This window comes from Candoia aspera, chromosome 6, assembly GCF_035149785.1.
Source record: "Candoia aspera isolate rCanAsp1 chromosome 6, rCanAsp1.hap2, whole genome shotgun sequence".
Taxonomy (NCBI): Eukaryota; Metazoa; Chordata; class Lepidosauria; order Squamata; family Boidae; genus Candoia; species Candoia aspera.
Window position 1 is genome coordinate 77492553 of NC_086158.1, and position 22586 is coordinate 77515138.

The window sequence follows — 22586 nt, forward strand, 5'->3', positions numbered from 1 at the left end:
TAAAAGGGATATACTGTATGTCCCATAATCCAGCAATGTCTCATTTTTCCTTCACCAGGAGAATCTTCAAGTTGTCAAAGACTAGGTAAAACAATTTTGAGTTTGTATTTTTTCCAGTCCCCCCCCCCCAGGTACCTTATAGGTGCATATAATTGCTTTCAAAACAAACCAGTGATTCTCTATAACCCATAGAATGGAGGAGGAGGAGGAGGAGGATTTAGTTTTATGCTGAAAGCCATGTGCAGATCAGATATATGCTTTTTAGCAGGTCAGTGAAACATGTATGAATGTGAGAAAGTTTATTGTACATTTAGAGAAAGCTATGGTAAGCAAATAGGCCTACATTACTGAAAATTTTACATGAACATGAAATTGAAGGGTAGTTATTGAATGTGGTAAGAGTGGTATTGGTGGAAATAAAACATGAGTGATAATAAATGGAATGTTCAGTGAATAGTTCAATCATGGGTAAGACAAGGATGTGTGATGTATCCTTAGTTAGGCGACTAAGATGAGGTCTCTACTACCATCCTCAATACATACAAAAATTGGCTGAATAATTACCATCAGGACAAATGTTTATCTCAGCAACAGTTTATAATGATTATACACTGAGGAACAGCAGAATCTCGGCTGTATAACATTCCACGTCAATTGATTTGAATGAAGAGCCAAATGTTATAGAAAAGAGAATATAACAGATAGTCATTAGTAGATATTTGGCCTAAGAATCCATTAATATAGGTACTGAGATATTTTCTCAAGTTGCCGGAAGACGTGCCATCTTAACTTGGGAGGAACAATGATAGTTTGTCTGACACCAAGCATGAGTCTATTTGGCTAGCAGCCATGTCATATTGTGAGCCTATCTGATGTGCCCTGCTTTTTAGAAGATTCTAGCAAATAGCAAAAATTAAGATGTATTTTTATTTATTTATCAAATTTTGCTACCGCCTATCTCCCCCCAAAAGAGGGTGGTCCTAAAAACAGTTTAATTCCTGCCCCAGACATTTATTTTCATTTTTAAAATTAATTTTTATTAACAAAATTTTTACAGAATAAAAACATTTAAAGAAAAAAAAAGGGAAAAGTGGTGAGAAAAGAATGAAGAAATGAAAAAGGAGAAAAAGAAAAGAAAAAATATAAAGAAATGACTTCTAATCTTCTTTACAGCAGTTATAAATGCATTTTATATTTTTATCCTCTCTCTCTAAAGTTCTCTCCCTTCTTTCCATAATACAAATTTATTTTCACATGTCTTAAAGTTTTTATAAAAGAACTGGTAGAAAACACAGAGATAAGGAACTTCTATTACCTTGATAACACTTTCTCCAGGCCTCATGTCTGTGTAGATCTTCACATTATATGATATGTTTGAGAAGGTTGGAGAATTATCATTTGCATCAAGAACAAAAATAGTGACTGTGACTGGTAAACTTTCTTGAACACCATCAGAGGCTGTAACCTTCAAAATAAACAGACGTGAGGAAATAGTTGTGAAAATAATGTATGTAACATCAAAGGAGACTTTTTGCTTCTGCTTCTTATTATTTTTACTAAAACACTCACCTGCTAGTTTGAATAGTGAGAAACAAATCCCTTTGAAGCCATCTCTAAGCATGTATTTAATATGCATAATTTACATTTCACATGTAATTGCATCTAAGAAAATCAAGGTCATTTATGGATCTCATCATACCTTATGAATGGTGTAGGCTTAATTCCCACTGTAGTTAACCATGACTCATTTTAAGTCTGATTGATTTCAATGGGAATCATGATTGTCTCGTTTAGTCTGGAATTAGTCCACATTTTAGGTGCATATTCAGCAGAATTTACAAAGGTACATATAATCCATAAGGATCTAAGAATAGTTTTAAATTAACAGTAAACATATTTTCCCTGTCTAATGTGTAAAAAATGTGTCTTTGCAGGGAAACAATTCTGACCATTTTAAAATGATTATCATGTAAATATAATAGTCCAAAGCAAGGATCAACTTTTCTTTTCATCCAAGGACCATACTTTCATTATATTTTTCACCTTTCAAAGACTTCAGTAACACAGATTTGTATATAGTCTTTATGACAGTCCCTGACTAGCAAACTAAACAGTCAGAATAGAGCAGAGCAAGCTACAGCATTAGAAGAGAAAACAAACATTATCTGCAAAAACAGTAAGACACCTACAATCTAGAATGTTTTTAAGACATTGATAAACAGGCACATAACAATTTACTATAATGCTGTGAAGTACAGGAAGACAGCCTACATAATAGAAACAAAGTGACAATTTAAAGTAAAATACTGTAAATTAAAGTAAAAATACTTTAAGCATAGAGTACTGGAGTTACCAGGAATGGTAATTTCAACAGGCTGGACAGATCAGGGAGATCTGAAGAAGCAAAATAGCTACTGTGAAGGTCTAAAGAGGCCTACTGTGGAGGTCTAAGGCATTTATGACTGTCACAGCATCCTGCCTTTATCTGATCACTATTTGGGCAGTTCCCAACCAGCATGTGACAAGCAGTTACGTGATGTTTCAGTTAATGACTGCAATAACTCGCTTAATGACCAAATGGGAAGCAATGGCTTAAGTCCATTAGTCACATGATTTTTTGCTTAGTGACAGTTGCCATTCCCAATTGTGGTCGCTAAGCGAGGACTACCTGTATTGGTGAGTTCTGCACAGCCTATTCCATTCTAAAGCATCACTTGAAAGCTGGAGAGCCAGTTTGGTCTAGTGGTTAAGGTTCTGGGCTAGAAACCAGGTGTCTGTGAGTTCTAGTCCCACCTTAGGCATGAAAGCCGGTTGGGTGACCTTGAGCAGGAATACTGAACTGCTATGCCATACGATTAAAAAAAAAAACTTGAAAGCTGATTGACATTAACCATAATAATACTCATATAATTATTCTAACTGATTACAATATAAGGAAAACAAATTAAGACTGTCTACAGCTTGGATTTTCAAACTTTTTCAGACTGTGGAACCTGTTAGTTAAAATCCCAGAATGCCTATGCAAGAGTCAAAGCTCTAATATTAGAAAATTGGCTGCATTTGAGTAATTTTTTTTCTTTGCCCTTAATTTCTTACAACAAATTTTCAAGGAATGATAAGGTTCAGAGGAACACAGTTTGAAAAACCTTGGTCTGACATATGAAAGGCTGCATATAATGACCAGAAAATTCCTGGGGGAAAAAAAAAAAAAACACCTATCACTTGTGCAGGACAAGATGTTGCATAGTCTTTGTATCTATATTGTTAACAAACAGGTGATAAAGATAACCAGTAATGTAAATAATAATAATAATAACAACAGTAGCAGCAGCAGCAGCAGCTTTTAGGACAAATTGAAGGACTGAAGAGGACCTTATCTGAAACCAGGGTGTCAAACATATGTAACAGGCCCAAGGTTTAATTGTTTCCCCAAGAGCCAAGAACTATCTAATGTTTTATGGTCATCTGTTGGGGATTCTGTGGATGGATGGATGGATGGATGGATGGATGGATGGATGGACAGATATCACTTCAAGGGATTCTCAGGACGTTCGACGAGTTGGACAAATCTAACCTTACCTCTAATCGTAACCTTCCAACTGTATGGCTGAATTTACACAAAACTAGAGGTCAACTAGAGACCCATCAGCTGTATTTGTATAATTACACAGCTGTGTTAGTTTTAACCTTCCTTAGAGCATTGCTATTTAACATGTTGTGCAAGCCCAGACCATTTAATTATTTTATGTTCAATAGCTTATACAATTCTGTGAAATCCTAACAGTTTTCTTAAGATCTCTGCCAACAGAAATGTCAATGGTCAAGCTTTTGCTGTAGATGAAAAGATGACCAGTATGGTTCTCACAAAACTCTTAAATCCCATTGCTTACCGAAAATGTGTACAACTGCTGAAGCTCTCTGTCAACTGGTTGAAGTAAGGTGAGGTAGCGGGTTATTCCAGTCTGAGTCACCGTGAAAAATGTATTGTAGTCATTTAGAAACAGATGGAGCAGTGGGTCCTTTGTCTTCAAAGTGAAACAAAATGAAAATTGCATTCTCAAAGGGATAACAACAATATACAGAAAGACTATTTTAATGATAGCACTAGATATCTGGATTAACAATGACATTCAGGAGAAAAATGTAATCAACATAAATTGCTGGAATAACAATTTCTCTTTTGAATTGGAGAGAGATATTGGGAAGTAAGACCTATTCCCACTTCACTGCTTTTAACCAAAATTTGAGAGAGAAACCTTCATTATTTTCTTCAGTAATTAAGACTCTGATTATAGCAGGTTTAGGGCAATTAGGTATTTAACAATTATTTCTATAACTAACTTAAAAAGCAATGGGAGGGTAAAGACTCCAGACACCTGCCAGATGAACAAAAACCTCAGACCACAGCAAAATAATTTGGCTTGTTGATAACATATTTACTACAAAAGCCAGTTCTCAACAACCTGAATTTTAACACAGCAATAGAAAAAGGATAATTTCTGATTCCAAACAACCAGCCTTCATTGAAGGTCTTGAGAAAACTGCCAGGATGCTTAATGCAGTCGGAAAGCACAACAGCTTTGAAATTTTGGCAGTTGGTTTGGAGCTGTGAATTTTGTGATATAAAACAAAAGACTGAGAGGTTAATTTTTACGGCAATGAATAATCTTTTAAAAAAATCAGAAAAAGGGCCCACATCCTCTGGAGATAGAGAGTACAAGACTGGCAGAGTGATGGAACCCTGTATTTCTTTTGATTTTCTCATGTGTGAACAATCACCACAGAATTGTTAAAAACATTGAAGAAGCGCCTGACAATGTGCCCTCAATGTAGCATAGCCTGACAATACATATTGTAACACTATAATCAAAGATGATGTAACACGAAACAATTAAAAATAGGCAAATCAGACACTCTGGAGAAATGGTACATGTTTTGCTCTGTATTCCTGAATTTCATTCTTGACCTGATTTGTTCCAGTTTTGTGCAGAGTGGTAACTCTAGACTTCTGAATAAATAAGATAACCCTGTGCACCACAGAAGTAGCAGAGGACAGTGCCCCTGGGGTTAAATAGTATTTCTCCATTCTTGTAAAGGATGCTGTGTTAACAGAAAGCCATTGGGCTCCTAGGCAGTGAGCCAGCTGTGCAGAGAAATAAAGGACTGATTTAATACCATCAGTTTTCAGACCAAAAAACCATAGCATCAGGACTTCCCCTTTCCAAAACTACTGCAATGATTTTTTTTCTCTATCCATGTAGTAATAGTTAATTATGGAAACATTTCGCAATATTATTGTGAAGATGTTTAGCATGTCAGTTCATCTAACAGCCCTTCTGTTGACTAATTAGAAACTTGAGATCTTAGAAACATCTGAAAGAAATAATAGTTACTGCTCCTAAAACTGGGCTGTAAAACCTGTCACAATCACTAGATGGCAGCAAAGAGAGATACAGGTAGTCCTCGCTTAACGGCCACAATTGGGACCAGAATTACAGTTGCAAAGCAAAGCGGTCATTAAGAAAACCCAACCCAATTTTACGATCTTTCTTGCGGCAGTTGTTAAGTGAATCACCATGGGCATTAAGTGAACCACGTGGTCATTAAGCAAATCACACAGTTCCCCATTGATTTTGTTTGCCAGAAGCTGGCTGGGAAGGTTGAAAATGGCAATCAGATGACCACAGGTCACTGCAATGATCATAAACGCAAACCAGTTGTCAAGCGCCCAAATCATGATCACGTGACTGTGGGGATGCTGCGACAGTCATAAGTGTGAGAACCAGTCATAAGTTGTTTTTTCCAACACCATTGTAAGTCTGAACTGTCACTAAATGAATGGTTGTTAAGTGAGGACTACCTGTATAAAACTTTCTTTTGCGCTGTATAGTGGTTATCTGTGTTTTTACAGTCCAGATCTGGTAGCCTTCGTAGGGGCAGACATATACTTCAGGAGTATAACCACACCACTGCGATCATTTGGAAGAGAAACAGCAGTCAGGGAATGAACTACAAGTATTTTTTATTCTTGATAGGTTGAGATTTTTCTTCCACTGACTCTCTTACACATTAAGCTTGAGGTCAAGCAGTAGCACAGAAAAGACTGCTATATATACACAGAAAGTAGAAGAGTACAATATATGAAAACAACCTAATAAAACATAACTTGATGAGAAAGATGAGAAAAAGTGAAGTAATCCATGCATTTTGGTCAAAGGAGTTTAGTTTAGAGATAAGATGTAGAAACACAGACATAAGAAACAATCCAGAAAAATATTTACTCATGTTTCTACTGTTTGTCATAGAGATTGTTCTTACTGTATTAAGTGGGTCTTACTCACTCATAAGCATATTAAGTAAATCTAAAGGAAGCATGTATTTCTTTAAATTGATTTTGTTCATTCTATTTAATCTTTGCCTGCTGCCCAGAATTCTTTGGTAGATGGGCAGCCATATAGATTTGTTTAATAAGTAAAACAATAAGTAAGTATTAATATGACAAGCTGGATTTGTATTTGTTGTGTAGGAAAATGAAAGCTTTGGCTTTTCATTTCTGAAAGTAGAGAACAAATTATTGTTATGAACCCTGAAGAAGACAATATTATAAAAGTAGTAAATGAGTATAGTGTCAAATCTACTTTTAGGTTCAAAACCAAATGATGAAACTTGCTTTAACAATGGGTAGTTTTCAAAGAAAGCACAAAGTACATACTCATTGTGATGCTTTCAAACACTATTATATAAGTTGGTTATATAAAACTGGTTTGGACATAAATTCAACATTATGATATTTGGGGGAAAAAAAGAATGATTTCCTCAGAAAGAAAATTAGTAAAAAAACCCTCAAGGGGTAAAAGGTAACACAGCAAAAAGAAGGTGTTAATACACTTAAAATACCCACAGGAATGGCACCTGATGGAAGCTAAAAAAGCAAAAATAAACGAATAAAAAGACTAAATAGAAGTACTTTTCTATATAATACACAGTATCCAGTAAAATAATCTATTGAAGTAAGACAGAAAATTAGGTGATCAACATTCACTACAAGGATTTTAGTATCTAATCTGTGGCAGTGATAGTTGCAAAGCAGCCAGAGTTTCTGCCTGTATTTAAGCTTTAAGTAGCTGTACAGTAGAGATTTTCTAGTACTAAGTGACTTATGGAAATCAACCAGGTGGGGATGGGATGGAATCTTCAGAGGCCTTCTGTGATAACTTTGTGAGGTTAGAAAGGGATAAGGAGATTTCTTCTCCTCAAAATGCTACTGTTTTATAAAACTTGCACACTGATTATCCTTATTTCTATAGTCCCTATACCTAAAGTTCTGAAATAGGTATGATTCTGAGACCGTGTCCAGATTCCAGATCAAAATAATCAAGAGAAGTTAAACTCCATCCAGGAAGAATAGTTTTCCTTCCTTCCTTCTTCCTTGAATACTACTATATATATCCTGGTCATATGGATCACCAAATTATTCAGCATTATCTACATTATCTAAACTATCAAATTGTACAGCAAATTAAAATCTGCTGCAGAGCTGGGTCTCGCAAAACAAGCAATTTACTAGGAATTTGAGCTAAATCAGATAAGGCATCTGGGAAAACAGCCAAACTACATACTCTTAACATCTACTCCCTATACTGTCTTAGGATCATATTGTATGATTTGGAAGAATGAATCTACATGGAGGAAAGTAATAGTACTCTGATTTAGACAACTGCAGTATTTGATAGCAGTCAGTATTAATGTTTCTGAAGAGTGTAATATTCAACATTCTTTTTTTTTAAACCAATCAAATGGGGATGAAAATGCCAAAAATGACATGTTAACATGGGCCATGATCTGGGTCCTTTACATTTCAGCAGAAAGGTTTATACTCATGCATAAATCCCCAGTCAAATTATATCAGGCTTGAAAGTGTCCAACTTTTGAGTTGTGTCTCTTGTGTTGCAATTTTTTTTAAACATGGATATTACCAAGCTATGAAAGTCTGCTTGCATTAGGCTTTATTTTGTTTTTCCAGCCAACAATTTTTTTCCTGATGCATTGCAAGATGCTGCTGAACAACATTTTCCCAAATTTAAATCCTAAATGACATTCAGGATATAACTGTTTATACAGTTTTTAAAAGAAAATAATTAGGATTTGTTTTAGTTTGTTTAAACAGCTATATACATTTCCAGAACTGATATTTAGTTTATAACTCCAAGCTTGTCTAGTTAGATACAAATGATAGAACTTATTTCACCAAGTGTAACTTTTCACTGTCAAGTATGGAAATGCACATTCTAAAAAAAGAGAGACCAATGTAAGAATTGATGGAACATTACAAAGGGTATATTTGTGTGTGTGTGTTTTGGGGGGGAAGAGATATAAAAGTCTTTAGGCTACAGTGCTTGGAGCCTACTGGGGGTGTTTGATATGTTTGTGTTGTTGACCGGATTTGCCATCTTGTTACTGTTATATGCTTTTTTGATTGCATATTGTTGTTTTGTTCTTATGCTGTGAGCCACACAGAGTTGATTGGAGTTGGGCAGCGCTGAAGCAGAATAGAGTAACTTTAAAGAAGAGATGTATGCTAATCTAAAAAGATACACACAAAGCAGAAAAGAGCAATGAAGACAGTCTGCAGATCAATTAGGGATTAAAACATGAGAAAAGTAGCTTTTCTCATTACTGAAGGAAAAGATATATCATATTTACCAATAGGAAGAGGAGTTCTCCCCTCACCCTTAAGTCTCATTTCCTGAGACTTAAGAGGTAATCTGGCTAAGAAGAATAGAAGACACCGTAGGCTGCTGAAAGGCATCAGCGTTTTTGAAGATTAGCTGTGCGTGCTGAATTTTAACATTTTTCTAACTCCTAAACACAGTTTCCATTGCTTTTCTTTCCTTCTCTGTTCTGTTATCTCATCGTCCTTTTTCTCTCCCCTCTTCTCCTAGCACAGTTATCCCTCCTCCCATCTCTTTCTTAGTTTTTTCCCTATCTTTTTTGTTGTTTCTGCTGATAGAAGGGAAGGGAGTGTAACTATGTGTGAGGATATATCTGTGTTTCTTGCTGTGGAAGCAGTTCTCATATGTGAGGCAGAATGGTTAGAATACACTGGGTGGTCAATTAATTTTATAAATGGGGATAAATGCGGTATCGTATATGGCATGTGGCTTCTGACAGGTAGGGGTGTGAGTGTGTGTGACAGGACACATTTATTGCTGGGGAAGAAATCCCCAGAATTAGTTTCAGGTGGATTTGGCAACCTTTGACTGACAAGGTGGAAAGCTTTGATTATCTATATTTTTTCCTATCTTCTATTTGGGGAAGAGCCATCTTAAATAAAGGTTTATCTTTCTTTGGGGTAGTAGTCCTCCCTTAACAACCATTCGTTTAGTGATGGTTCGGGCTTATGACGGTGCTGAAAAAAACTGACTTACAATCGGTTCTCACACTTACAACTGTTGCAGCATCCCTATGGTCACATGATCACAATTTGGATGCTTGGCAACTGGTTCGCATTTATGACTGTCGCAGTGTCCCATAGTCACATGATCACCATTTGCAACCTTCTCGGCCAGCTTCTGGCAAGCAAAATCAATGGGGAACCGTGTGACTTGCTTAACAACCACGTGGTTTGCTTAATGCCTGTAGCGATTTGCTTAACAACCACCGCAAAAAAAAAGGCTGTAAAGTCAGGTTGGATTGATTTAATGACTGCTTTGCTTAGCAATCAAAATTCTGGTCCCAATTGTGGTCGTTAAGCAAGGACTATCTGTAAATATGCCTTCTTCATAACTTTTGAAATTATAGCAAGTAATTATGCTCCAACTGTTTGTATGCCTGAAATCATGATCTGTCTTGAATTCATAGAGATTTTCATTTTTATTCACTACAGAGTAGAAACCGTTTCATTTCCCCCCCATATATATATATATATATATATAAATAAATATAAATATATAAAAAATATAAATACATCTTGGATGGAGTTACCAAACTTCCTCAGGTATTTCTTCTAATGTTTAATCAGGCTTTCCATTAAACTTTGCTCTTTCTTTCTGCACAAATTTGTTTAGTGGCTTGAACTTATTAGGCCCAATTAAAACTAATTGGAGCCATAATCCATATTATTTTTATTCTAACATCGGCTAAAATCACTTCAATTGCTGAAGCCACTAAGGAAACTATTTTACTGATTAACATGAGAAATGTAATAGAAGGATAAGCTGTTGATAAATGGTTCTCAAAGTTCTGAAACTTAGTTTCTCCGTTTTCATGTTAAGTGTGGCGCAGATATTAAATTACAACAGAATCTAACATTTGGGAACAGCTGTGGCATAGCCCAGAAAATACAATGTATATAATCAAATACAAACCTCCTCAACGTCATTATCTAAAGCTATGATCTGCAGTGGAGATGTCAGGTTCTGGTTATCAGAAATAGTTGTACCAACAGGGGAAGATTCTGAAATAAAGCCTTTGTATGTTGATTCGGTGAAGAAAGGTTTCTGATTGTTTTCATCCAAAACTTCAATATGCAGATTAGCAAATGCTGGAAGAGGGTGGCCATTGTTTTGTTCAGCCTGCAAAAGCAAAAAGTTAATATAGTATAGATTTCTGCTGCCATTTTTAACATCAATTGGTTTGAGTTTTGTATTTTCTCAACAGAAAATTAGAGTGGAGATGCATTTTCCTGGCTTATTTGTGCTTCTTTCTAATTGCAGCTAGATTCTGCAGCAAACCTAGATGGCAACATCCCATCACATATTGGTGTAATGCAAAATCAGAAGCAAGTCACAAACTATATAGACTTTTCTTTCTGAATGTCTGGCATCATCATGGAAAGGGAAATAATTTAGCTCTCAAATGAAGTCCTTCATTAACTCATAAAAGGAAACATTACACTCAAGACAGTCATATTAAAGTCACAAAACTACACAGCTCATTAACAAACATGTAGGTAAGTGTACACGCAGGAAAATATTTTCCCTGTGATAGTCTCTGGAAGTGAAAGTTGAAAAGAAGCAGTATAAAAGAATATTAACACTTTTGAACTTTGGTGATGAAGAAGACTCCTGAGAATATAATTGATCACCAATAAAACAAACAAATAGATCATAGAACAAAATTCAGAGTTCTTACTTAATGCCCAAGTGACCAGGCTCAAATTACCATATTTTGGACAAATTTTGCAAAGAACTGGCTCTCTTGAGAAGTCCATAAGGCTGGGAAAAGTGGAATGAGGAAGAAGAGGATCACAAACAGCAAAGCGGAGGGACTCAGTTACAGTGGCGATGGGTGCACCACTGCAAGACCTGAAGGACAAGGTTGGGAACAGATCCTTCTGGAGAAAACATCTGCATGGTCACTAACAATCAACAATGATTTGATGGCACATACACATAATCAGTCAATCAATCAATCAATCAGGTAGGTTTGTGTGGATGTGCGTGCAAACTTTTTAGAGCTATTGCAATTTAAAAGCTCTCATTCTGCATACATTCCATTAATTACAGCAATTTAAAAAAACAACACTTTTGGAAAAAAAGATTACCAGAAGCCAGACAAAACTTATTGTTTTGTCTTATTGTTTTGCTTATTGTTGTAAGCCGCCCAGAGTCACTCGCTGAGATGGGCGGCTATAGAAATCAATCAAATAAATAAATAAAATTAAGCATTTCTAAACAAAGGAATTATGTATGCATTTGCTCAACTTTTTGTTTTGTTTATAAGTAAACAACTGATTTTTTTTTCTGGATCATAATCTCAGTTTTGGAAAGTATCAAAACAATAAAAGCAAAAGCCAGTTGCTTTCTTCTTGAAAGTCAGCATCTCTTTTTCTGGTGGAAAAGGAACACCATTCCCTTTGATAATGCATGTACAGATATAAAAGATATAAGTATAGGAAAAATTAGCTCCAGAGTCCAGAACTTTTATGAACTGTTATGATGATGAACTATTACCTTGCCTTTTACCTAAAAGTGAATGAATAAATTTACTCAGAAGAGGTCAGTGTAAGAACAAGAACATACAAAGAGCACACTGAATGTGAATATTTGGTCCTCCTACATTTTTTCAAGGTAATATTTGTCTCAGTTCTATAACGGAGGTATCAGTAAAATATATATTGGGGAGATGGTGAAATCTGAAGCTGGTCCTCACTTGATTTTGAAATTACTCAATAGAGCACAGATAGCATCAATGGATTTGGCAGTTTTGTCCACAATGCAAGCATTCCACAGTGAGATTAATGGTAGCAAGCAAAATCTAGCTCTCCACAAACTGTCATCGTTCTGGAGGGGTTTTAATTCACTTGGCAATTTTGGAGGGTGCTAGAGAATAGAGGGAAGCATCTCTGCAGAGGAACTGACATTGCTGTAAATGTACTGGGATTTTTCTTTCTTTTTTTTTAAAGTGAAATTACCATCTCCCCTATTTGGCTTGGTAGTTTTTAAATAGATTAAAAAGAAGAAGAAAACATTTCCCCAGACCAGTAAAATGTCCAGGCGATGCAGAAAACAGATGAGAGGATTTAAGAACTAGACATGTCTAGGTTAGTTTTGCTGCCCCTGTGGGAATACAGAACAACAGTGAGACAAGCTGAGCATCGTAGGAATGATGTTGCCCCTGATTTCCAGTATGCTGGCTATCACTACACTATGTTCATGTTAGTGTTCATGCCTAATGGAGACTTGACTGGAATACTTAGCATCAATATTTTCCCTTGTCTAGCTGCTTGTCTAGAAAACAAAGAGAAAGCAGCAGTGACCAGTCGAGTGCCAAATCAGCTGCAGAAATCCAGAAAACTACTAGTTGGCCACAACATTTGGCTACTGTGGCAAATAGGACTGATTTTATATTAGGTAGGGTGGGACATGCTCCTCAAGTAGCAGACAGTGGTGAGAAAAAGAGTTTTCTGCTGGGATGTGGAGCTCTGCATAGCAGATGGTTTGTGGAGAGTAAAATCCAGCTGTTGGTTTCACCTGCAAAATGGAGTATGTATGATCTTATTGTTCACTTCAGGCAGCAAATTATCTTTGCTTAGCTATGGGAGCAAGATTAAATGGATACAATTAAGACTGAGCCCAAACTTCAGAGGAGATCTCTCTGGTCATAATTGGATCTTGAGGGAGGAGCATGCAACAGATGTCCAATTTAAAGTTTTCCTACAGCACTATTTATCACAGCAACACACATCAAAATAATAAATGTACTCTTGGAAAGTTAAGAAAAAGTTACAGATTACCTCACTACAACACAGTTTAAATTATGTAATAAAAATCTTCATGCATTCAAAAGATAACCATTAATTTTCAATATTAAAAAGTACACACATTAAACAACAATTGTGTAAGAGGTAGATTTATTGAAATTCTATTTTTAATTCTTTCCTCCCTTTCTGTCCCTATACTTTTACTAACACACACTGATAAGAATAGTGGTGGATGGATATCAAGTTCCTAATATTCTGTCTGAATAAGCAACATGACTGTCCAGTCTATCCTAATGCTAAACTGCATTTGCAGAAGGAAATCATACAAAAATAAATCCAGATATATTTGTTGATACTTCAAGCTAGTCTACAAACCAGTTTTTTTCTATCAAAGTCTTCTTTCTTGGGGGTGGGGAAAATTCCTTATGAAAATCACATGGGTAAGGCTATAGTAATCAGTGGTCAGGGCCACTGATGGGTAAGGCTATAGTAATCAGTGGTCAGGGCCAGTCAAATGCAGTGGGACTACCCATTCTCTTTTCCCCTACCCCCCCAACATCCTTTTCTGTGTCCATTGTGTATAGTCCTAAGAAGTCCTATAAAGACTGAAATCCAGTAACAACCTCCCTAACATCATTTTAGCTACCAAGGACATTTCCCCCTCCTTCAGTATGGTCTTTAAGACATTTGGACACTGTTGTCAACACAGCATGTCTTGCCACTAAACTACGTGATCTTGTAATCTTCCATAAGTACTTTACCTCCAAATCAGTGACACAGCTATAGGCACATGCATTGCTGCAAAATATGCCAGTATCTTCATGGCTGTCCTAGAACAACACTTTTATAATACTTACCCCATGAAAACCTTCCTTTACTTGAGATTTATTATGTTTTCATCATCTGAACACATGGAAAAGAATCTCTTGTAAAATTTCATCAAGATCTCAACAACTTCCATCCCATCATCAGACTTAGCCTTGACCATCTACAGAAGAAGTTCATTCCTTTGATATCATGCTAGAGCTACATAATGGATGCATAACACCATATCAGGATATCTACAGAACATCAGGCATAGCTTACATGCTTCCAGCTTCCTATCAGAATACACCATCAAATCTATCATCTATAGCCTGGTTTTACATTACAAACACATTTGTTCTGACCTACTTCACAGAGATGCTCTACTGATGGAATTAAGCCAGGCATTCAGAACATGGAATTACCTATCTAACAAGATCAATATACAAATCAATAGAGCCACATGAATTCCAAGGGAGGACCTATTAAAAGACAGACCACAAAAAGAAAACAACAGAACAGCACTAGTCATCACCTACAGCTTACAGTTCAAGCCACTCAAACATATTAGTAATGAGTTACAACTCATACTGGAGAATGGTCCTGAATCTGAACATATTAACAGATGACTCTTTGATTATGTGCCAGCAAGTCAGTTTTGACTCCTAGTGACCACATAGACAGATTTTCTCCAAAACAATCTGTCCCTAACCTGGTCTTTCAGGTCTTCCAATGGTGCCCTCATTGCTACCATAACTCAGTCCATCTACCTTGCTGTTGGTTGTCCTCTTCTCCTTCCTCACCTTCTCCAGAGAGTCTTTGCATAATGTGTCCAAAGTAGGATAATTTGAGCCTTGTCATTTGTGCCTCAAATGAGAACTCTATTTGATTCGTTCAACAATCTATTTGTTTGTTTTCTTGGCTGTAAATGAATGCTGCAGGCTGGTTTGGATAATGCAATTAAGGCTACCTGAAATATTTAGCACACTATTTCAACAAACCTAGCAGGTGGCAATTCCTTGTTAACCTTGTCTGAGCACAATTAGTGCAGGGCAAACCTGGTTAGTGATTGGGAGATCAGAAGAAATTTTAAGACGGTAGGTTAAATGGAGAAGCTGAAAAAAAAAATCATATCCTGGAAGAATACAATGGCAAATTACTTCCAGATTGTTGTTGACATAAAAACTAGATGGATAGGGCCATGTAATCACCAGAAGTTGAACTGAACTCAAGGGAAGCTTTACTATTTTGACTCCAATAAAGGAAAATGCTCAGAATAGTTGCTACTGTCTCACACATCATAAAGTATCTGCTTCTTTCAGGCTAGTGCTGAGATAGCTGGGTGAGAAAACACTGCATGGAGAAATAGCAAAGACAGTCTAAGCAAACATATACTTTATCTTCTTCTGGCCTTAAGGACTTCCTAGGAACCTTACCTTAAGTTTTTCTGAGACTTAGAGAAGGGGAAAATACTTGATTAGTGAGTCAGAAAGGAAAGCAGTCTAATCCTGCATTAGCCCCATGGGAAGGTGATGGTAGGTTTTGCCTAATAAGTATGTTTTCTTATTCTTGTTAACTTTTTTGCACCCCTAAAAAGTGAGATTTTAGAGCAGAATATTGATAGGGACAGGGAAGTTTTCTTCTCTCTCAGCTGAAAAGATAAAGAGCAAATACTTTACATATGGGAGAGAACAGGACTCTCTAGCGCTAACTACAAGAAGGGTGATCATGGAAAAGTGTTGGTAACTCTTACTAGGTTCAGACATGCTAAGCCATAATGTTGCTTGTTTGGTTTTGATTTTGGCTTTGGTGTGATGTGTGAACCCAACTATTATTACACAAATCTTTTTCAGGTTGGTCTTAGTTGAATTTTTGAAAAAAAAAAAGTATGTATTCAAGTCTAAACCAAGGTATTCTGCTGAGTTACACATTGTAAAACATAAATCTGTAGAGGATAATTTGCCATATCTTTCTAGTATCTTTCAACACTGTTCTGCTAAATGAAGCACTGATGTGCCTAAAGCATGTGGCAATTATTAGTCTTACAGATTGATACCCTTGCTTATTATCCACTCAGCTGCACGCTAATCACAGTAATTTGAATCTAATAATGCCTGTAAAAAAGTCTATTAATAATATAGCCAGTTATAAAGCCACTAGAATATGACCACAGAGAACTATAATGGATTTTTCAAAATTTGTATATAACTATATTACTGTTTATCCTAGTACCAATTGTTTCAATACAAATGAATAGACCTTTGCCAAATTGAATGGGAACATGAAACTTATATGGAACCATTTGTGTCAATTCCAATATTTGTATTTGGAGCATCCAAAGAAGAATATGAAAATTACAGAGTACTAGGATGAAAAACTTAGAATAATAATAATAATAATAAAATCTGAATAATTGCCATCAAATACTGTAACTTTTTACCAGATACGTGCATGTATGCTAACCAAACAGAATAGTTTATTTTGTAGTAGAGAACAGAACAGAATGCCCAGTCCATAAAAAAACACTTGGATACATAAAATTGATATTGATCAGCTAGTTCGGTAAACCAATTCATCAATCAAACTGCTGTATATCTTATATATTACATGGCAGAATTTGGCCACAATTAAGGAAACAGAGTCATTTGAATCTGAGAATTTAAATAGTTTTAAATAAACCGGATCAGAATGACTAGGATATTTAATTAGGTGTGGAATTAGCAGCTTTTATGTATGAGTGTGTTTGTATTGTCTATAGGTGTACTGTATCTGTAAATACTATATAATTGTGCTAGTGTGTAAAATTCACATTTCACATATTCTAATGGCCACAATACACGACAGGCTGTCACTTATTTATGTTCTATGTTTCCTGAAATGAATATGGGTTTGACATTTTGTAGTGATCACAATTACTTGCTCCAGTAAATATATTAATTTCATCTATTCTAAAAATGAATCAGGTAACAGTTATTCCTATTAGCAGTGATGTTTGACATCAGAAGGTGATTCCTTGTGGAATTATCCATGTCACCTTGGGCTGCTTATAAATCCAACTTCTTGTTATAAATAAGTTAGATTTCTGAGTCTTGTCAAAAAGCACCATTGGTTAGGAAGGCTTGGATTCTCCAAAAGCCATTACAGTACAATCTATTTTAAAGCCATTCCCATCCCCCCCCCAAAAAAAACCAATGGGATAATGAAGTTTTTCAGTGGGTTTTGAATGGAAATTGGGTGATGGATACAAGTCTAACACTATCACTTTGCTTGTTTAGTTAGAAAGCATATTTTGGGAGAGGTTATACTTTTCAGGCCTGCATGTCTGTCATGCATACGTTTTCCAGTTTTCTGGGAAACAATATTGACACCAGAAATCTCATGAAGGAAATGTTTAAAACCTTTCCTTAAAACTTTTATATCTTGGGTCCACTGGTCCTGAAATGCCCCATTGTTAATAATCAGAATATTATATGAAGCCTTATTTCTAACACCAGTACTAGCCTGTTTTTAGAAATATTAATCCTGCAATCTGTTCATTGATGGCTAAGGAAACTGTACTTGATAATAAAACAGTCAAAGTGACTGTGGCAATGCCACCCAACATTCACAAGATTGGCAGCTGCTTCCCAGCAAGGAATACACATTCCTTGTCTCAAGCAGGATTATTCTGAGGAAATGCTTCTTTTAGCATGGAGCAAAAGGAAGAACCCTTCACAACCTCTTCTTTTTTAGCCAGAAAAGCTTTTGTTCTTTCGGAAATTGCAGGTAGGAAGAAGACAAGCAAGAAGCTATGTGCTCACATGGTGGAGAAAAAGAAAACTAAGATTGTCCCCTAGCTTCTGAATAAAGCTGAAATTTGCATTTTCCAGGGAACAAATTGGCACAGAGTTAATAGCTGATTCAAGGGTCATCTGTTCTCTAAAGGAGTAATTTAAAAAATAGCTAAGAACTGCACTAAATTTACTTTCTTTTTCTGGGTATAGTTTTAAGTATAATCTTTTGTTTCTGGTGATTGTCTCTATTCAAGAGTCATTGGAGAAAACTAAATAAAAGCCTGTTCCTCAGATGTGATCCTGATCAAGATTAGCATTAGGGTTGAGGTTAAAACCGTTGTTTGCCCACCCAAATCCTAATCACTAGGAGGAAGAGATTTTAATCTTGACTGTCCATCCAAGGAGATTGGTAAACACTATCGGGAAAGATCACTTTGCACCAGGACCAGTGTGGGTGGGGAGTTTTAATCTGTGTTCCACAAAGCCAAGAAGCTGTTTTCCCACAAATATATGTCCTGGAAAAATAATGGTCTTGATCAGGAATAAAAGAGACGAGGTTATAACTTTGTCTTCACTCAAACGGTTCAAAAGTGTATGTGTTATTTTTAAATTTTACATACTCGCAAGCTGCCCAGGATCGTTGCAGAATCAGGAGGCCTCAAAAGTAGAGTATTAAAGTAAAATTAAATTAAAAAGCACTTGATTCTGGGTGAATCAGGAGCGCCCAATATGGCAAGTAATAATTTAACACTATTTTTGTAAGATATTTTAAATTCTACATTTCACAAGACACACTTGAAGCACAGCTTAGAAAAAGTATGACTTAGGTTAAAATTCTGAACTTGGGAGTAAATCAGTAGAAAAGAATTCATTCTGACTGAGCATAACATGTAGAAGTATGAGCCATAATACTCATTGCATGTTAAAAATCTGGAACTGGGTCTCCTTAATTATAAAATATGTAACTTTCTTCCCATGGAGCATTTTAATCAGAACAGTTGTTATAGTGATGTATATTAGTTTCTTACACTTTGACATTAAATTGATGATGAACTTTAAGTTAATATATTTAAGAAGCCACACTTCTTTGAAAATATTTCATTATAAGCTGACAGTTTTCCATAGATTCCACTATTTATCAAAGTAGAAATGTACAGAAATTAGAAATCAGTGAATTTACCTTAATAACCAAATCAAATTTCTGATGGAAGTCCCTGTTTATTGGCTTTAGGAGGCTGATTACAGCGGTGGTAACATTCATACTGAAATATTGGGAATAATCCTCAGGAGTCCCTAGAAAAAGACAATAAAATTGATAATTAAGGCCAAAAAAAATAAATCACTCTGGAGAATCACAGCTTCATTTAAATCATATTCATGTCATTTGTCTATAAAGCAATCAAATTCTGTTGCATAAAAAAAGAATGAAGGATGCATTTTGGACAATTTGCATACAAGTAATAATGTACCTTGATCATAAATTTTAATATCAGATGCCTCAGTTACCAATATAAATAGCAAAATATATCTGATCATTAGCTTCTGTACTGAGCTATAGGAAGCAGATTTAGAGAAAGATAATTGAAAATAATAATAACAATAATAATAATTTTGCATTGGTAGACACTGTCCCTCCAGAGTTTCAAGTCAGGAATCTTCCCTAACCTCACCTGGATATATTATATTGATTTTTTAGGAAAATTCTAAATAGTTACTCATGTGCTCCACTAATTTATTTGCTGCTGGTTATATTTAATATAGTTACATATATTTATATTTGATTGGTTTAGTCTTATAAGATACCCTGCAAGGAGATCTGGTAAGGCCAAGGATGAACAATTTCTGACTGTTCAGAGGTTGCTGAACTTCTGATCTGACATTTCTGAATTTTTCCTGAAAATTTATCCTTGTAGCCACATTGTGGTCAATCCTTTACAATCAAGAATGGCAATAGCATTTCCTGTATCTTGAAGTTGGAACAAGATAACTGCAGAAAAGATGTTATTGCTCTGTGTGCATATCTTTCTGTTTGTGAAAAAATATATAGATAACAACTCCAAATACAAACATAACTAAATATAACATCTATTTGCAATATAACCATTTGCAATGTTCCCTTGGGAAACAAGTTTCGATTTTCCCACCAGTATTACTTTTCAACTGCACAGCCCATCTCTCCCAACAAAGTAACACTTACAAGTGTTAACAATTGCTGTGCTGGCAATATGTGCCTGGAGATCATGCACAAAGCAGATAAATACCTCTTCCACCGCATGGGCTTGTACAGCTACTTTTATGGCTGCATTTTGAAGCCGGGGACTCCTCATTCGAAATGGTAGTCATTACAAGACATTGTTTTCTCTTTTCAAGTTGCAAAATGATAAGCAGAGATTGTTGTGATAGGATTGCTAAGCAAGCATTTGACATTGTACACGGTTCATGGGGTGCTCAATGAAACTATATCCCTGTGCCTGCTCCTAATCAATCAATTAATTAATTAATTAAAAGATTTACTAGGCTCTCACTAACAGTTTTGAAGACCTTCTACAATTCCATCCCATGCAAGTGGGCAAATAAAGCCAATATAAATCTAAATGTCAATATTGAACTGATAATTAAACTAGCAATCTGTGAAAAGTAGCAGGGTTTGGAAGAAGCCCTGTGCATGCACATAGAAGATTAAAAGAATATTACAGAGAAAATACTGGTTAAAAAGGCAATAAAGTTGCAGAAAGGTAAAAAAAAAAAAAAAGGAGGCAAGAGGGAATAAAAAGGTCTGATTCTGCTGCTGCAAAAATAACAAAGGAGGCACCCAGTATGTGTGTCTGGGGAGGATTTTGATGCTCCTGTTTTCAGGAGGTTTTCCAAGTAGTCACTGCTATTCACATGTGGGAATACTCAAAGCCAGACTTCAGAAAATGCTTTCAGGGCTCTGGAAGGTACAATATATGGCAGGGTAGGCAAGAGCTGAGGGTCCAAGGGCACACCTCTATCTCCTGATTTTCTGCAGGCACAGAAGAGGCCATCTGGTGATATGGTGACACCATTGCAAGTGGCTACCACCCATTTTTTAGCAGGGGAGAATTAAGGCAGGAATGGGACTGGAAAGTCTCCTGGGGCTTTTCCATTTCCACCTTAACCATGGAAATCTTGGGTGCAAGTCGGGTTGTCTTGGTCTAATAGAATATTGTAAAAAAAGAAAAAAGAAAAGAGGGGGGAGGGAAAAGGAAAACATTAGCTTTGATCTATTACGGAGGGGAAGTTGACTAGTTTCTAAAGAAAAAGGAGGAAAAGAAGGTAATTTTGTGCATTTTATAATTTTATTTTTGATTATACTAAAAAGTCTGTTATATAGAACAGTTACATGGATTCAGTCAGGGGAAAAAGGTGATGGAGCGGCCTTCTGAAACACTGACTCAACTGGGCACATTTTATCCTAAAAATTTAACGGTATTGGAATTGCTCAAGCCATACGTATAAGTCAGTCTAAGTTTTGTTTTGTTTTTAAAAAGAAAAGTCAGTGTTAATGTAGACATACTGTTCATACTGTAGTATGGTATAACTATATTTTTAAACTACTCCTTTTTTATCTTGTGGTATTTCTCTGACAAACAACTATTTCAATTTAGATGAACATCATGGCAAAATTAATTTATACAGTTTGATTGTTATAACATTTGTTCATAGTTGTATGAACAACTAGTAGTCACATTAGGATAAAACCCTATTATTTACAGATGTAGTTTATTTTATATCTTAAATTTATTCCCATCTGTCTAAGATTTGCTATCTGCCATCCTCTATTGCAGGGTTTCTCAACCACGGTGACTTCATACATACATACATACTTTGTTACAGCCCTAAGGCCAGACACAATAAAACTATACAATAGCAACAATCTTACATTAATACATACACACACACACTATATATATAAACAAAATCAATTAATATACTACTATCCAAATTAATTAAGAATGAAAACACTAAAATGAATTGAAATAAAATACTATGTTAAGAAGATCTAAATCTAAGTGATGGTGCGGCATATTGTGCAGATGGTAGCACAAAACTGGGCAACTTGGGAGAATATTTTCGGCTCCTTGTCCGAAAGAAGTAGCATTAGATAGAAATCACTCTCCCTGCCTGGAAATTTCTTCAATAATGGATATATAAGGATCTGTCTAGAATATAGGGAACAATGTAACAACATATGGCTTAGGGTTTCTACTGAGCCATCTCCACATGGACATAGCTGAAGGTGCATAGGAGTACCCTTGAAATGTCCAAAAAGGACTGTTGAGGGCAGTGTGTCCAGCCTGGCTAAAGTGAAAGCTTTACAAAATTTCAAAATTGTGATAGATGATAAATAAGAAGCTGGAACGGCTGGCTGGGGAATTCTGGGAGTTGAAGTCCACACATCTTGAAAGTTGAGAAACACTGCTCTATTGTAAGCCCAACTTTGAACAACAACCAATTTCCCTGACTCAGAAACTGCTGATTCTTACCCTTTATAGGTCAAATTATGCCTCCTCGGACCTCTTGAAGACTGTGAGCTTTAGAGGGCTGCCTACAAGCAAGCACTAAGAAGAAGGAGACTCTAGCTAAAAAACTGATTCATTAAATGATCCTCTTCCTGGTATCCCATTAAAGGGCCCCTATTTGATAATATCAGCTGAATAACAGGGACTCAGTATAGTATCAATACCTCCATGACTTAAGGCATGAGTCTCCCCAAGCAATGATCTCACCTGAGCATATTTCATCAATGCAAGACTAAAATCTGCCTATGCTTCCCACTGGGA

General features: G+C 35.9%; 1 protein-coding gene across 1 annotated transcript in view; it reads right to left on the reverse strand.

Annotated features, from left to right (window-relative positions):
• Positions 1-22586, reverse strand: part of PCDH15 (protocadherin related 15) — a 357851-nt gene that overhangs the window by 190762 nt on the left and 144503 nt on the right. Inside the window, exons 9-12 of the mRNA XM_063307469.1 lie at positions 18962-19074; positions 10368-10574; positions 3891-4025; positions 1316-1465 (exon numbers count right to left, since the gene is read on the reverse strand). Of these exons, the coding sequence (XP_063163539.1) occupies positions 1316-1465; positions 3891-4025; positions 10368-10574; positions 18962-19074 (605 nt within the window). The remainder of the gene's footprint in view (positions 1-1315; positions 1466-3890; positions 4026-10367; positions 10575-18961; positions 19075-22586) is intronic.